Raw genomic sequence first — 16,348 nt, 5'->3', positions numbered from 1 at the left:
AAAAACTTGCATGAATTTGACTTAAAATCGAAGAAACTTTGGGATGAATCTTAATAAGAAAATGTTGCGCACGTCCGGCGGAATTCACACAGATTAGTAAACGTATTTACGTGAACATTGATTTTGAAAATCGTTCCAGTGCTGTCCTCGACTTAACGTCGATGGTTTTGCAATATTAAACAAACTTCAGAGAATCGATCGAGATTGGTTTCGGTTTATTCTTAATGTATATAATTCTCGTCAAACGAGGTTCAAAAATTGAATTCAACCCACGCGCAGCTGCGTTAATACTTTTTCCCCTGGTATTCTCGAATCGTGTAACCCGCCTAACGCAACGACGTTGAACGACCCCGACGTGTAAAACGTGCGTGATTTTCGCTCAAGTAGGTATAATGCAAGAGTGTAAGGTGGGGTAGTTTCGGACTATCGCTGGAGAAATAAGAAAGCCGTTGAAATTTTCCCCGTCGACAGGCTGTCAACTTGCCAATATCTGAGAATATATGAATTCACCGAAAAAGAATCGGGAGCAATATTCGAATGGTTTACGTATACGATACGTGTGTCACAACCAAGTATCAATATTTCGGAGGGGAGGTTTGAGGGAATCTAGAAACGACGTGACGGAGAACGGAAAACGTGAATGCAGAATAGGTATCCTCGAAAAAAATATCCAGGTTTGAAAATTTCAAATGAATCTCGATTTGATTAACCAGGTACATTCCCTGATATTTAAATTTCATCCTGACAAAGTTCTGAGAGTTCTTTTGAAATCGGTACGAAATACCAGTTACACATTCAATTTCGGCTTCCATTATTGTAATATAAATTAAATTGTTTTAAATTAAGGAAATGTACATTTTTTTTTATTTTCTTGGCCCAAGGTCTGAACGGTAATTTTTACTAAAATAAAAATTCTGCCCAAGTATAGGATTAGTTTTTCGCAGACCTTGGATGGTCGACATCGATCGGTAATTTTAAAAATAAAATTTGCAAGAAGTCCTGATTTTTCTAATATCTGGTTTCTGTTTATTCCAATGGAAAAAATTAAGCTAATTTCATTTTTGAATATGATTTGATTATTCACACGGTTCTTGCTGAAAATCCGGCAAAGAAAATGGAATTATGTATATTTTTTGACATGTTATTTACATAAATGGAAAAAAGTCACATGCTGTAAGGCACCTGTTAGACTCGGGGTGGGCCCAATTTTTCCCGACCCAATTAAACCCACTGAGTTTTACCTGGAAAATCCGGACCAAAGAACAGTTTTTTAACCCTTTCAATATTGTTTTTTGAACAAAGGTGTAGAGCGTATATTTTTAGATCACATGTGTTTATTAGGATATTAAGAAAATGTCAAAATGAACGATTGACTTTAAAATAATACCTGACAGTAACATATTTTAAAGTAATAAACATGAGTGTGAACTTGTTCGTAGCATATTATCAATAACACATGTTAGACGGAAACTGGAGTAGCGCACTTGTAAAAAAAAGTATACACTAAAAAAGAATAACTCAATGGGTTATCTCTCTAATTCCATGGTCAAGAGACTGAACAAAAATGCAACGGCTAACGCATCATAAACATGTAACGAATCAAAACCAATTTTATAAGGAAAAAACCAAAAAACAGCGTGATTTTTGCCCATCCTGTTTAGACATGAACTGAAAATTCTAAAGTTTGAGAGAATTTTTTTCGCAGTAAAAAACAATGTTTAAATTTCGTTTCAGTGAGAAAAAAAAAGTATATATATATATTTATGAAAGAATTTAGTTTAATTTTTTTTTCGTTGTCGCAATACAGGAGCAGAAGTTGGCGCGCAATTAGCTGAAACGTGACACGAGCCTGAACTCAGAACTCGCAATTAAACAGCAACAATTATACGAGGGTAACTTTAGACTGTAATAACACGCAATAAAGGGTTGCTTGGAGTAGCTGACTGGGCGCAGGGCGGAGTCTGGAGAGGGAAAACCATCCCCCTCCTTGGCTAGGGGATGATTTACCGATCCAATTAGCTCCACGGTTACTCTCCTAAAAAGACGTCCGGTCTAATTTAACGGGTGTCCAATTAAAGACTAACCGTACTATTTAAAATTGTCGAACTAGTTTTGAGTATACGTGTATATACATTTGCTGTAATGTATGCAATTTTCAAACATCTGCAATAGGATTGAAATAAACTTGATGGGTGGGGGGGAGGACTTCTCGCGTAGATATGCTTAGAAAATCAATGTGAAAATTTATTTTCCCCCTCAATGGCCGATTATTTCTTTTACCTTTCATCCAACTCCGAGAAATTGCCTTCCAATCGTATCCAAGCAACACAAACATCTTTGATTTCTTTTCAGCTCACATCTATCTTCATCCGTGTTTACGCGATAAATCTTGCGCACACTTTATTTTCCTTTAGTGTTCCAATTTCCGATATACCACCGTTGCGGCATTCCACTTTCCATCTTGCGGTACGTACGTACGTCTAAATCAGAGTTTGAACGATCGCACACGTTTTTTTTTTTTTTTCATCTATTTACATACACCGTTAGATTTACAAAAGTTTTGTGTACATTCCGTCGATTTGCAGTAAAGAAAATATATTAACTTTTGTGGCGATAAAAATTGTTTTCCTTCTCTTTGCATTGAACACATCTCGCCATTTTGCGTTACCTACCCCTCCCCCCCCCCTTCGTCCCTTCATCACCGTAAAAAAAAAAAATTTCCTACCAAGCGAAATTTTGATTATTTTTCAATTGAACTACGTTCAGATTAAATATTTTTTTTCAATGAAATAAAAAAAAAAAAAAAACGGAGTTGAAAACCTGATGCCTTCTCCTGAAATGATAAAGTTTCAGGGTTTTTCATTCCAGAGATCGATCGACGTGTGAGCACCTATCTAATACTTCCCATCTATTGAGTCTAGATATTCGTTTCGAAGTGAGTAACGCGACACTGCACTTAACCCGAGAGTGCAAAAACTGTCAAAGTCGAAAGAAGTTGATCCGAGCGACAGGATATCCCGTCGTAGAAAGTTTCCGTGGAAAGTACGAAATGGCCGCATAAAAAGGTCCAACGGACGAGCGGACGTTCGGTAATCTGCGACGCCGAAGCTGCAACAGTCTAGGAGAGAACTCGCTTGCATAGAAAATTTCAATCCGGACAGACCGACGTGTAGCGTTGGTGAATTTTTAACTCCGGTCCCGCGCGCGGCCATAACGCACCGTCCTTTCCGCAGTCGGAATTTCGACGGACGAATATATAGACGGTCAGGACTAACGGCATAGATATGTAAGCTTGAATAAATAAATTAAATCGCGTTTGGCTTGCTGCTGCAACTCGTGAGACCTTCCATTAGGATCGCTTTACGGCCATCTCGGGGCCCGCGAAATATCCTCGGAAGATAAAATTGTCCCGGATTCAGCTCCGCTTGTTGCAGTCGCGGCATGAAAAAGTGTCGCGCGTTGTCGTATAAAGTTGAAGAATATTGCTTTTTCGATAAACCAGGGTCAAAAATGATGCAAAGAATTTCTCGGACTGGTGTCGATGACGATATTTTGGGAATATAAAGTAGTACCCGTTAAAGTCACTAAACAATTGTATATACCTGTTCTAGAATTGGTATCGTTTTAAATATTGTACCAATTTTTAAGAAAATGTACGTGTTACAATTTATAGGAAATATTTAGTGTGGTTGTAATTGCCGATGTTACGTTTTACGGTTTTACGCTGATTGCAACATTCCATTTGTTTTTGTTTAGCTTGCCAAGTTCCTGCAATCGGATAATTACGAACCATCGTCAAATTATTGCAACGGTTGCAGTGCGAGCAAAGAATAAAAAGAATCGAAATGTTTATGAGACTTGTAAAACTAACGGAAGCTAGAAATTTTTCTCCGTACAATAATTTTGAATTATTGTAATAAATGAAAGCAGTTAAAAGGACTGTAAAAATACGCTATATCTTAAATTGAAAATTCTCCGCGCTGCCTGCAACAATTGCAGGGAATAATTTTTTTCCCTATGCGCAAACGCGATTTCGCATATTTTTGCAACGCGGCAGACGCGGAATGCTGTTCGAATCGTTGCACGCAGCTTTTGCTCTGCAGTGATGAACGGTAGGAGTTAGCCAAGGGTGGGATGGGCGGTATATGTGTGTAGGTACGGGCGCATAACGCGTTGGTCGTAATTCCACAATCCGTTAATTCAATAATTTCAGTGGAAAGCTTGCCTCGTTATAACGGGATAATAGCTGGCTGAGCCGACGACCCGTCCGCGCGTTGCGATAATTCTGTTTCCCGAACGATTATGAATATCTGCTTCTACCAGCATAACCCTCTACCCCTACCTCTACCTATATCTGGCTCTCCGCTCAAATGCAACGACGACGATTCGCGAATCGCCGCGTGCACTTGCATCCTCCACCTCCGCGGAATCGCCGCTATTTCGCCATTTCAGATATAAGCTTTTTTTCCTAGCTGTAATCAAAAAATTTTGTATTTTTTATGTACCTACCACCTACTCTGTTTTTTTTTTTTTTATAACGCTAGCTTGTAATATATTTTCTTCCGATTGTCGCAATAATTTGATGTCGTTGCGACAATAAATTGATGTTAAATCATTATTAAAGGGTAAAAAGTATCGTTGAACGATGGCTGAATGAAAAAATTTAAAAATACGTAGAAGAAAGTAAACGAAATTGATTTTGCGTTGAAATTAGTATATACGTATAGAATCGCTAACGAGTATAGTCTCATGAAATGGTTGCTTGTACTTAATTTTCTTCTAATTCAAACAGTAATTTTCTATTAACTTTGAATAGATGAAAATTTTCTCAGTGGCTGAAACGAAACGATATTGATTTTATTCAATTTAGATACAGAGATAGGCAACAATTACGTTGCATATATTTCTTACCATCGATACGGTGACAGGATGTGTATTATTCTTGCGTGTCTTCTTTGCCGTGCTTACAGATTTTGCGTCGGGGACAGATTTTACCTCTGCGACAATAAAATCCTCTGCGAATACGACTACGAAGAGAGGCTCGTCTTCGCGAATATGGCTCTTCACCCTCCCGCCTCGCTTGCACACATAAAAAGGCAGCTGCCCCCGACCCCGACACCCTCTGGACAGAACATGCACCCCAGTCACAGTCCGATGCAGCATCCCCATCAGCCGCCGGGCCCCATGGCCCAGGCGATTGGACACCACAATCACATCTCGAACGTGAGTAGTTTTCACCGTTTTTCTTCGAATCATCCCTCCCTCCGATTTCGGGGCTTCTAACATTTTTTGGCGGACGATTATTGTTGCGCCATTCGGCGATAACGGTGAATTTCTACTACTCGACTTACTCAATGCTCGGCTCGAAAGCTTTTCGGGCAGCAGACTGTTTATGTTGAGCGGAGCCTTTAAGCTCTTTATCGGTAGTTGCATGGCTTTGCTTAGACGCCATTCTCTCTCTCTTTCTCTCTCTCGCTCTCGCTCTCGCTGCGAGATTGAAGTTGTTCAATTACTCGGTTCTTACTCATTATACACGCAGCTGTGTTTATATTATTCGCCCGTTTCAAACTTCTCGTATACTCTTAATTACGATTATCTAATAAACCGAATTTCGGTACAATGCCTTTTATGTCTTTTGGACCTTGTTCCAAACGGTTTTGTCTTCATTCGCACATCGTTCTGCAAGAAAGTTTTTTTTATTTTGTTTTTAATTTTTTTATTGTGATAGAATTTAAAAATTACGCGACTTGCAAAATGCAAGCTCGAAATACAAGTTACATAAATAAAGTTCTTCCCTCGAATCTCACAGTTAAACTTTTCAAGCTTGTCGCTCACCAGTTTCTTTCATTTTTCCTTTTTTTTTCCTCAAACTGTTTTCTACCAATCAGCTGTCGCAAATTTGAAACGAAACATCGCTATTGAAAGTATGATTAAATAATAATCGTGTACTCTACAGTTCATTCTCAAATTATTATTGACAGCTGTGTTTTTCTAGACTAAACATACGGTTGTTTTCCAACTTCCGTCTCGCTTTCCACGTTTGCTTCAATAAAATTCACCGAAATCGAGATCGGTCGCAAATTTCAATTTATGGCTTACTGATTGGGGTTTGTAATCTGGGATGCTGCAGGGGCAGATATCCGGAGGTCCACCGAACATGAACGGGACCATAGGCGGGCCGAGGGGACCGGGTGACATGAACAATAACGGTCTGTCAGGGCCAGGAATCGGATCGGTAAAACCTCCGCCAATGTCGATGCCGGCGCCGACGAGCTGAGACGAGGCTGCACCGCCGATGAAAAAGCTAAGGTGTCTCGACGGCTATTGAAACGATCGTGGATCTACCTGGAAATCAGAGAAATCTATACCCAAAAAAGTGGCCCGCGACTTTACCGGCCAGAATACAGTGTTCGAAATTATAATCTGACAGACAGAAGCCCCGCAAAAAGCGAACGATTGCAAGCTTTCGGCTCTGCAATTTTAACGCGCGTGAAGAAAATTACGTTTTTTTGCCCTTTGTTTTCAAACTGTATGAGATGTATGAAATAGGTGTGAACAAAAAAAAACTTTTCTTTTTTTTTTGGTCGTTTGCATTTTTTTTTTTTTTTCGTTTCTAAAAACTCGATCGATAGATCTCAGTCGAAAAGGTGCCGGATCAAATTTTGTGAAGAATAAAAACCGATACGTGGAACACAAACATAACGTGATTTATAAATGATGAAAGGCGAAACGAACTTCGAATTGTTGATTAATTTGGAAAGGAGAGAAAACAAGTTATTGGTAATGATAATTTAATTTTTTTTTTTACGTTCGTTGTCTCGGACGAAGTGAGAAAATAATAAATATGTAATACGTTGTATAATACGATATGTAATAATTTTGTGTAAGATACTTGTAGTGATTATTATATATATACGTATATTATATATGTATATATGTATATATATATATATATATATATATCCATACACACGCGGACACACAAACTAAAATACATATATACATATATGCATGTATATATATATATATAAATGAATCTGTAAATAGCTGTACTCTAGGTTACTACGAATATCTATTTGTAAGTTTAAAAATACGAGTATACGGTCATATTGTTTCATTATTATTACTATTGCAGTCTGTTCGTGGTACGAATCTAAATTACTGAATATCATTTATCTTCCATAGAATCGGCAAGAAAATAATCCGTGATAGTAAGTTGCTGCATACAGATTTGTTGCACACCGGTATAATTAAAGAGTGCAAAATACAAGGCGAATAAAATAAGAAAAGCAGACTGTATCAGACGCGTGCCATGAGGCTCAGAAATTTCGTCGAGACTCAACTCAATCGTACATTGTACATGCATACCTATTTAAGTAATAATCATAAACGAAATTATGAATATATGATCGTGCATTTTGAACAGGATTTTATTTTTAAATTTTCGAATTTCGACGAGATTGATGTAAGGTGAAAAGAAAGAAATGATTTATTTTCGTGGATTCCCAATGTTAGAAGAAAACCCGAAGCAGACGAAGTATCTATGTGGGTTCCATACAGCTGATACCAAAGATTATAATATAAGGTGAAATGTCCTTCGTTAACGTAAATTTTTTGTCTCTTTCATTGAAGTTTTTCATATACTCTCTAGGACTGGGACAAAAGAGAACTGAAGATGAAATGAACAGCTCTCGACAGTGGTGGAACTCGTTTATTCGAGTTTTTTTTTTCTTTGTCTTTATTTTATTTTCTTATTTTTTTAACTTCATTTTTAATGTTTAAATTTAAATTTAAAGGAACGCAAAATTTAAATTACATCAGTATGAGATGAATTTTTGTGATGTGATATTTTTTTAAAAGAGTTATAACCTGTAAATGTAGCTAAAGCTTAACGATACCGGTGCAGTTCATGTACAAGACGTTTCGAAAACGAATCTGAAATTAGTAATTATTCTACGACCGAAATTCACGAGTTATACGTTGTGTCGTGGCCTTTTGCGACGCGATATCTCGATTAAAAAAAAATAGAAAATTCGCATGAAATTAATACAAAACTCACAATTTGACAGAAAATAAATACGAAGAATTACTTGTATTTTAAATCTTTACCATACAAAGAGATTAAAATTATACGACAAAATTACAAAAATGATTGTTATCAAGAACAAAATACGTTTGATCGTATTCGCAACGCGTTAGAAAATTACTAATCAATCAATCCCAATCCCTCGATAAGAGTTTTGAAAGTTCCACGTTACAACCTGTAATGTAGTATATAAAATACATCCAACAGATGCATTTTAAAGTTTAAAATTCCTACTTTCGGAGCAGCGCGTTGGGATTTTTTTTTTTTTTTTCGGAATAAATGGATCACACGATTTGCTTTGTTTATAAGATTTCTACAATAAGATATGTGCGATGACGGTGAATGAAATTTTTCTCTATTTCAGAGGGGCTTTATATTATAGTCATAGATTTATATAATTACCAACCAAAACGCAAATACCTAATACCAAAAAACACACATTACATTATAAATATATATATATACGAGAAAAATTATATAATATATATATGTATAAATACGAAGTTGTGTTATATATCGCAAAAATTATTCAAATAATGGAACGATGATGAGCTGGCTGGATGGTTGAAAAAAAAATTTCCAAAAAAATATACACGAAGCATTGTACATTACACCATTGTATGATTAAGTACAAAAATATCATTATTGACATTATTATTATCATTATTACTATCATCATCATCATCATTATCATTACTATTATTATATTGTATAAAAATGAACTATTGTTGCATTTTAGTAGTTTTTAAGAGAAGAATTTTCTTTCCCTTTGTTATGCATCTGTATATAATATCATTATTACTATTATAGTACACTATTAATATAAACATACCTATTATAATTAATAGAATTCCATTACTACTGAAAAAAAAAACAAAACAAAATACATTCATATTAATACTTGAATACCGTGGAATGTCCGCATTGTGTAATGTGTCGGTTTTTCGAAACCGAAATATTTTTACCCTCGCTACTATTAATCCTTTTACTTTTTTCTTCGCGTCGATTAGTTGTTGATATTTCGTAGGAACTCCCTTCGATCTTTCTTCCACCATTTTCCAATCTTCGGTAATGAATTCAAAGTTATTCGATATTCTAGGAGCGTGATTTACTTAATGTCTTCCAATCCATCAATGCGATGTTGAGTGGATCTTATCGTAATCGTTGTTATCGTCGTTATTATTTTACTCTATATTTCGCGAGCTGCTCAATGGAAACGATGATTTTTTTGAAAGTTCTCATTTATGTACGGGATTATAAGTCTTCTTTATTTCGCAATTTCACAAATTGGTTTTTCATAATATTGAATCAAAATGAAGAGAATCTCGTACACTTTGTTGTCGTTAATTATTTCTTACTTATTTCAATTACATTCGTATAACGCGACAACTTGTCGATTTTTTAAATCTGGTTATATCGAATTCGATTCATGCTTCCTCACAAAAAATCACCTTATTTTACGAGTATTTTTTTTTAGCAATAATTCAAGTAGTTCGCCGGAATTTCCTGAAAAATAGTTTCCACTTTATTTGTTGATAAAATAAATTCCCCAAGATTGGTCTAAGATAGACAGTCGGTAAAAGAAAAATCGATGTAGATACATACAATCGTTATAAGTTACAGATCCCAAAATTGTGATTCGATAATCAGGAAATCCGATTTCAAACCTCCTCTCCCGTTTTTCATTTCAACGCGATTTCTATCCGACTGCAGGTCCCACAAACCCTGAATCAGAAATGACGTTGCAACGTTGAAAATGGCAATTTATAAATCGAGCACCGCATCGTAATCGCATTAAACGAAATGATTTCGTAGCCGCAAACGAAGTCTCGAAAAAATGGCATCGCGTGCATTCATCCCTTCTGCATCAAAGATAAGGGATAGAAAAATTTAATTATATTTCGTTGGAAAGGGCCGTTGAAAAATCGCATTAATCATACACCCTCGGCAGGTTTGTTGCGCATACGCGTATACAGACTGCAACCCTTAGGTGTATGCGTGTCGTTGGTGCGCACACTTACACTCTGCGGATAGAAGGAAGATTACTCCCCTTTAAAAATATAATCTAGCCCGAAATGAAATCAGTCGAGGCAATTTCCATCCCCTTTAGGAACGCCGGCGTGTCTGCAGACCGTGAATGCATCCACTCGACTCCGGCTTCTCGGGCTCTCCTCCTCACTTTATCGGACGCCCTTGGCTCCGTGCAACCCCCGCAGATTGATGCAGCGGGCAAATGACGCACGCGATTCAACCCCTCGGTCTCGAAACCTACCACAACAGCAACCGCGGCGAGTCTTGTGTCCGCTTTTGCGGATCCCCTGCTCGCGGAATTAAAGATTCGACGGATAACCGTGTCATCCTCTCTATTTCGGCGATTTGTTATACGAATGCAACCGTTGCGATTGCCAAAAGAAATTATACCGCTCGAAATAAGATCCTGATTTTTTAAATGTTTATTTATTTTTTTTTTCTTTATTTTTAACATCTTTCTGTAGCTTTGTTTCCGCACGTTTTAAAGAACTGAGATTCCGATTGATCATAGCGTAATGCATGATCATAGTGACGAACTATCGTAGAGAGTCACCGAGGGGACTTTACGTTGTTTGAAACATCCTGGAATTATAAACATGTTAAACGCGGACGGGAAAGTTCATCTCTGAGTTGTTGGAAAAATTCTACCATCTTTCTGAGTTTCTGTCCAAATTTGAGCACAAATCGTTTTAATAGGTTTTTAGAAAACGTGAAATATAACGCTAGATGAGACATTTTTGTATTCAACTTTTGAAAATATGTTATATCCGTATAACGTAGAGAAATCAAAAATAACGCATCATATTTTGACGCGTCTCGATTGAACGAGAATATTTTTGTTCATCCCACTGTCTGAAAGTCCACTGAAAATATCTTTGCAAGAGGAAAACACAAATCGTTTATGCGTTGCCAGTCGGAATTGAAACATTAAGATAACAATAAGACACGTTTTGCTTGGATAAATTGTTGAAATAATTTCACCGATATATTGAATTCGAAATTTTGTGTCTTTGTTGCAAGGCTCGAAGATTGAGCTTACAGTGTTGAAATTTTGAATAATCCAAACCCCTGAGTATTCGGTTCGTCGTCGCGAGACATCCGTTATTGCTAACAGCATACGACGCATACAGAGACGGATGGAGAGGGTTTGAGATTTTTCAAGAAAGAATTCTTTTGAAACCGAAGTAACTCCCCGAGGCAGTCGCGTGTACCGGGCGTTATGACCCGGACATCCTCTGCGGGGTGAACAGAACTTTACTGCGGTAATATTTCAAATTTTATCGTTCGAAAATGTTGAGAAGACTTTGCCAGAGCTTTGGAATTCACGGGTACGTTTCGCCTGACAAACCACCTCCTCGTTTTTCCTCCACGCTGGTCGTCCTGTTTTTGCCTCAATTATTCCTGACCAACGATCAATATGCCTTGCGAGCATCGGTTTGAATAGTTAATCTGTACGAAACGACCCTTAAGCAACAACCACGATCGTAAACAACTTCTTTCAACGGATGTTTCATTCCGTCAAAGCAGAAAAACGAAGGGAACGGAAAACAACTGCTCTGTTATTTAACGCTCATTAGAAACTTCAGCTTTTGGTTTTCAAATTTCAACCAGCGAGAACAGCATCGCCAATAGAAATTGCAGAAACGCTTACATTGATCGATGCTTCGTCATATTTTGAAAATGATACGGTACAAAATAAAAAAAGTAGAATAAAAAGAAATTCAATTGAAATTTTTAGGGAACAGAAAATTTCAAGTGATTCTGGAAACTAGCCTCTAGCATAACAAACGATCTACGGACTTATAAGTATGAAAGTTCACTCAAAATTAAACTTGATCCGAAGAATGTTCGTTTTTCTGCCACTCGTGTAGCGCTATAATTACTAGATATTTTACATATTTATCAGTGTATACCGAAGAGCCAGAGGGACATTTTTAGAACAATGTTGAAACCAAAAATGTAGGACTGAATGGAAAACGGCGTTTTGAAAAGGTTGAATCGAGCCTTATGCAGTTTGCCGTAGAAGAAGAGTTACCGTCTCAATAATTATTCAGTAGCAGATAACTGACGTAGTGCAATCAACCGTTCACTGTGTCAGAGAGTATTTCCGGTCGATCGACATTCAGACGTTTGCTCCGCCGTCAATTAGTGAAATGTTACGTAGCCGTCGATGAAATTTCCCGAGATTTCATATTGAATTCAGACCGCTCTGATGTTTCGGTTAAAATAGATTAAAGAGGGGAAAATCACCAAAATTTCAATAGCGAGATGACGTCCAGGAAGAGCGTGTCGTCCTTACCGACTCCTAATCCTGATCCGAAACTCAAATCGAGAACGGACGCCCTCACAACCGAGTTTCAGTATTACGGGTAATTGCAAAAAAAATTTGTTGCAAAATTCTGGGCTATCGGGATATCTGGCTTGGAAGATTTAATTCGTTTAATTGACTCGTTAGAGCTGCGATCCGTAACCTGGCGCCCGCCCTAACCAACATGCAAGATAGAAGCCGGGTTCTTTTATGGGTAAACAAACTCTTTGGCGCCGAGTATCACGTCGAAGTGCTCAGGGATAAACGAAACAGGTAAAAATTTGGTGTGCGCGATTTAGCGATCGTTAGTTTTCAATGGTTCCACGTATTCGACGAATTTTTCATCATCTCGTTTCAAATCTTTTACTTGTAAGAGTTTCTTCATTACGTTCATATCCTATCTCAACTGAATTCCTCCCAGTTTCAAGTAATGCAAATATCGAACACGGTGTGCGATTTATTACTGTGCTGGATTACAGTGTAAAGCCTTTGATTCCAAGAAGAACTTCCGGCGTATAAGTGGGAAGTTTTTTGGGAAAAAATTGAGCTTCGCTGCAGGTGAGGTCGCAAATATCAAACTAATGACTCTATGGTGTGTAGATACCTAGCTGCGATAACTGTGAATTTGATAAACGACGAATTGACCGGCGTCTTCGACGATGATCCACCGGTAGGCGCTACCAGAGACATGGCAACGATGTCAGTGATAAATGCCCCCTATGCGGAATGGGAGTTGGACACAACTTGGTCTGAATACGTGGCTGCGTTACCAGACAATTACGATGAGGTGAGAAGCGTAGCGTCGGATCTTGGTGAATTTTGATCACATCTCAGAATCGAATGGGAAACAGTCGGTTTGTATGATCAGAATTCAACGAGTCAATCTCGCGTTGGTTACCGATGTCCAGGTTGATCACTCTACGCGTTGATTAAATCGTGAATCGGTATACTTCAGATACCGTGCAGTTTCCACAAGCCTGGAGAGGAGTGTCTTAAGGATGAGGTTGAAATGGACGAACAACTCGATAACGTGAGTCAAACTACTTCGTATAGTTAGCTTTGGTAAGATCGTTGATGTTAGAAAAAAGTTGCAAAAAAGTGAAAAATTGGCCCACATTCACGAAATTATGCATCAAACCTACGTACCGACGTATTTATGAAACTGCTGCTGCTACTGCTGCAGGGTATAAATGCTGTCGTAAATTAATACGAATCAATGAATAATCATTTTCGACACTCTTATTACATGGTTCTCACCTTAATTTAACGAGGTTATCCATCCGTTAAGTGTAAAATTATTGGTGCTTTCGGCCTATAATGAATAAAGTTCTGTGGAACATGAATTTATCCACCGAAACGATTACGTGTAGAACAAATTTTTTGGTTAGATGATGAGGCCAAAATTGAATGTCCTAATTACGCTGCTGTATAATCTTGTCAGATAATTATACTTAACAATCTTCTAATAACAGATTCGACAATTCAATTTTCTCACTTATAGTCTAATCTACGTAGATTGATTCCAGTCTATTTTCGTCTCTATATTCGGTATCTCGTCACTAAGTAATTGGTTTTTCAATATCAGTTCCAACGTTTATAAATTCGCTATAACGAGAGATTCGAACGCTTTCCCATTTATTTATGATTCCTATTTCCATTACATAATACAGTGTCGCGGAGTTCTAAAATTAGTGCGCAAAATGTTGAATTTCTCTCTCTCGGTTGATCAGCAGGACAGATTCTCATATAATTGTATAAGAGATAGAGAATCTTGACAGACTTTTAAAATAGATCCGTCATATTAATAATGAACGGAGAAGTCACGTGACCTTATCAATCAACTCGCTGTGCTTGATTATCCACTATTGTAAACGGCTCGGATCATTAGAACCTCGTACAAAAGTGTGTGGCAAATAATACGTGAAGATTTCTTTTCTTCCCCTAGGAATTCTGGTTCCTGATGTATCAAATTCGGCCATATGCTGCCCTGATGCCATGTAGAGATGCGCGAACGAAAGTTGCTGCCTGGATTCAAACTCTGTGCAGACTTGGTTGCAAAAAGTGCGGTCGAATGAAAGGGCTGCGAAACGACTATGCCTATGCGTTGTACGGGTGTGTATGCGGAGTGAATAAAATGAAAACGAAAAAAAGAAGAAAGAAAAATAATTCGCATGAAAAATGACACGTGCCGATAGTGCTCATTGACAATTTTTCTCCCCTCGCATTCAGATACGTTCACGATCTACGCGTGGCTGGACCATTCCAAGATTTTCCACCTTGGAAAGATTTGAAGTCTCTTCCCGAAGCTGCAAAGTGAGTAAATCTCTCTCTTCTATACGGGACTGTACGTAAGAGTTTCGTTCGTTGAATCAGCAGAAACGCGTTGGAACTGTGACTAACCGTTCATTCTTAGGGCGAAATTGCGACTGTTGGCAAGCTGTGGTTATCAAACTATGCCAACAGACAATATCAATCACGTGACTCAATACCGCGGACAATGCTCATCCAAATTCTCACGACGAACCTCCGCCCTGAGCACAGTCGATATCGAATGCCTTCGGGAACTTGGCAGCAGTGATTTTCGAATTTAATGAGATCGCGGGAAGATGTTAGTAATTTATCAGCAAGCTGTCGAAGTGCTGCAGTGTAAAAAATAACGGTGCTAAAATGGACGGAAATTAACCGTTGTCCAATTATTATGCAACAATTTTTGTGGTTTGTTCGGAAATTCAACATGATATCGTGTAAGATTGACACGAAATAATAGTTTATAGAATTCCACACTGCATTTTTGTTAAAGAACGTAAACTGATACATAAATTACGACAAGAATTATCTCTGATTGTGTTGCTTGTGCTTTTGTCGTTTCTACGGTTTCGATTTTTCACATCGTCGTTTCACGAGTCTATTTCATTCCCGAAGGCTCGCGGCTAAAAGACACCCGTTGACATCGCCCTACAGTGAAGAAGCCGACAATTTTATGTACGCTCAGCCAACCCCGGAAGAAGGCGCATTTTGCTACATTGCGGTTACCGGCGAATTCCTAAACACTGAATCACTGTTGCCTCCATAGACGAATGTGACGGAGGGACGCGAAGCGAAGTAATTAAAACCTGTCAAATTTAATGTATGAAAAAAAATACGTGCCTGAACTATACTTTTGATTATGAATCGTCGAGATGATCTCACAGAATGATCAAACAATTATGTAATACCCGTAGTAAAAAAAAGTTACATGATTAATTTTCTCAGCTATTTCTATCATAATGCTAAAGAGTAACGGACAATAATTGATACTGAAAAACTTTCGATTCTCACCGCGTCAGAATTTTCAAATGCTTGATGAAACTTGAACAGAATTGCCAGTTTAATGTCATTGTCAAGACGTTGTATAAAAATGTGAAGGATGTATAAGATCGCGAAGCACAGCGTTTAAGGTGACACGTCCTGATTTTAGCCTAGCCAAAAGACGACACCAGGGGCATTTATTCTTTCAATTTGGTGGAGAGCTCCGGCTTGATCGAGGCACGGTCGGTGGTTATAAGGTACAGTCTTTAGGCATAACAGTGTTCGCCCTATCTCCCCATCAGCATTCAGCTTTCGACGGTGTGTATGCGTGCCTGTATATATATATATATATGTATAAAGACGCGTACAATCGCAAAGCACACAGACATAGTCAACCCCTGTACATAGGGGATATATTTTTCCGCGCTTTGGTATGATTAATACTCTGGGCAAGGGGCGGCGGGGTGGAGGGACGGGGCGGCTGGCGGCAAAGAGGTGGTCGTGGATGCCTTGGTGTATAGCAAATCCCCGTCACCCGCATTCAATTACGATGTTATCGCGAATACAGATGACAGTTATTTCCTTCGGTACACCCTACATATAACGCCACTGCTCTTGTGTAAAGTCAACGGTAT

The 16,348-nt window shown here is 38.1% G+C and overlaps 2 protein-coding genes across 7 annotated transcripts in view; both read left to right on the top strand.

Moving 5' to 3' along the window:
* Positions 1-8,992, top strand: part of LOC107217552 (LIM domain only protein 3) — a 111,413-nt gene extending 102,421 nt beyond the window's left edge. For all 6 annotated transcript variants that reach the window (XM_046742457.1, XM_046742460.1, XM_046742459.1 and 3 more), the window contains 2 exons: positions 4,971-5,223; positions 6,131-8,992. In XM_046742457.1, coding sequence (XP_046598413.1) covers positions 4,971-5,223; positions 6,131-6,277 — 400 coding nt within the window. In that variant the 3' untranslated portion in view covers positions 6,278-8,992. The remainder of the gene's footprint in view (positions 1-4,970; positions 5,224-6,130) is intronic.
* Positions 8,993-12,385: 3,393 nt separating this feature from the next.
* Positions 12,386-15,498, top strand: LOC107217544. Its single transcript, XM_015655109.2, has 7 exons — positions 12,386-12,486; positions 12,573-12,698; positions 13,026-13,212; positions 13,381-13,455; positions 14,371-14,537; positions 14,655-14,738; positions 15,348-15,498. Exons 1-7 carry the CDS (start codon positions 12,386-12,388, stop codon positions 15,496-15,498), a joined length of 891 nt encoding a protein of 296 aa, XP_015510595.1.
* Positions 15,499-16,348: the final 850 nt, after the last annotated feature.

Source organism: Neodiprion lecontei, chromosome 6, assembly GCF_021901455.1.
Source record: "Neodiprion lecontei isolate iyNeoLeco1 chromosome 6, iyNeoLeco1.1, whole genome shotgun sequence".
NCBI classification, from domain to species: Eukaryota; Metazoa; Arthropoda; class Insecta; order Hymenoptera; family Diprionidae; genus Neodiprion; species Neodiprion lecontei.
The sequence above is the reverse complement of the archived record's forward strand: the minus strand, read 5'-3'. Positions and strand labels throughout refer to the sequence as shown.

Coding starts and splice junctions, on each gene's coding strand:
- LOC107217544 (XM_015655109.2), top strand. CDS start 12,386: ATGACGTCCAGGAAGAGCGTGTCGTCCTTACCGACTCCTAATCCTGAT. Junction 13,456..14,370: donor TGGACGAACAACTCGATAAC/GTGAGTCAAACT, acceptor TTCTTCCCCTAG/GAATTCTGGTTCCTGATGTA. Junction 14,538..14,654: donor TATGCCTATGCGTTGTACGG/GTGTGTATGCGG, acceptor CCTCGCATTCAG/ATACGTTCACGATCTACGCG.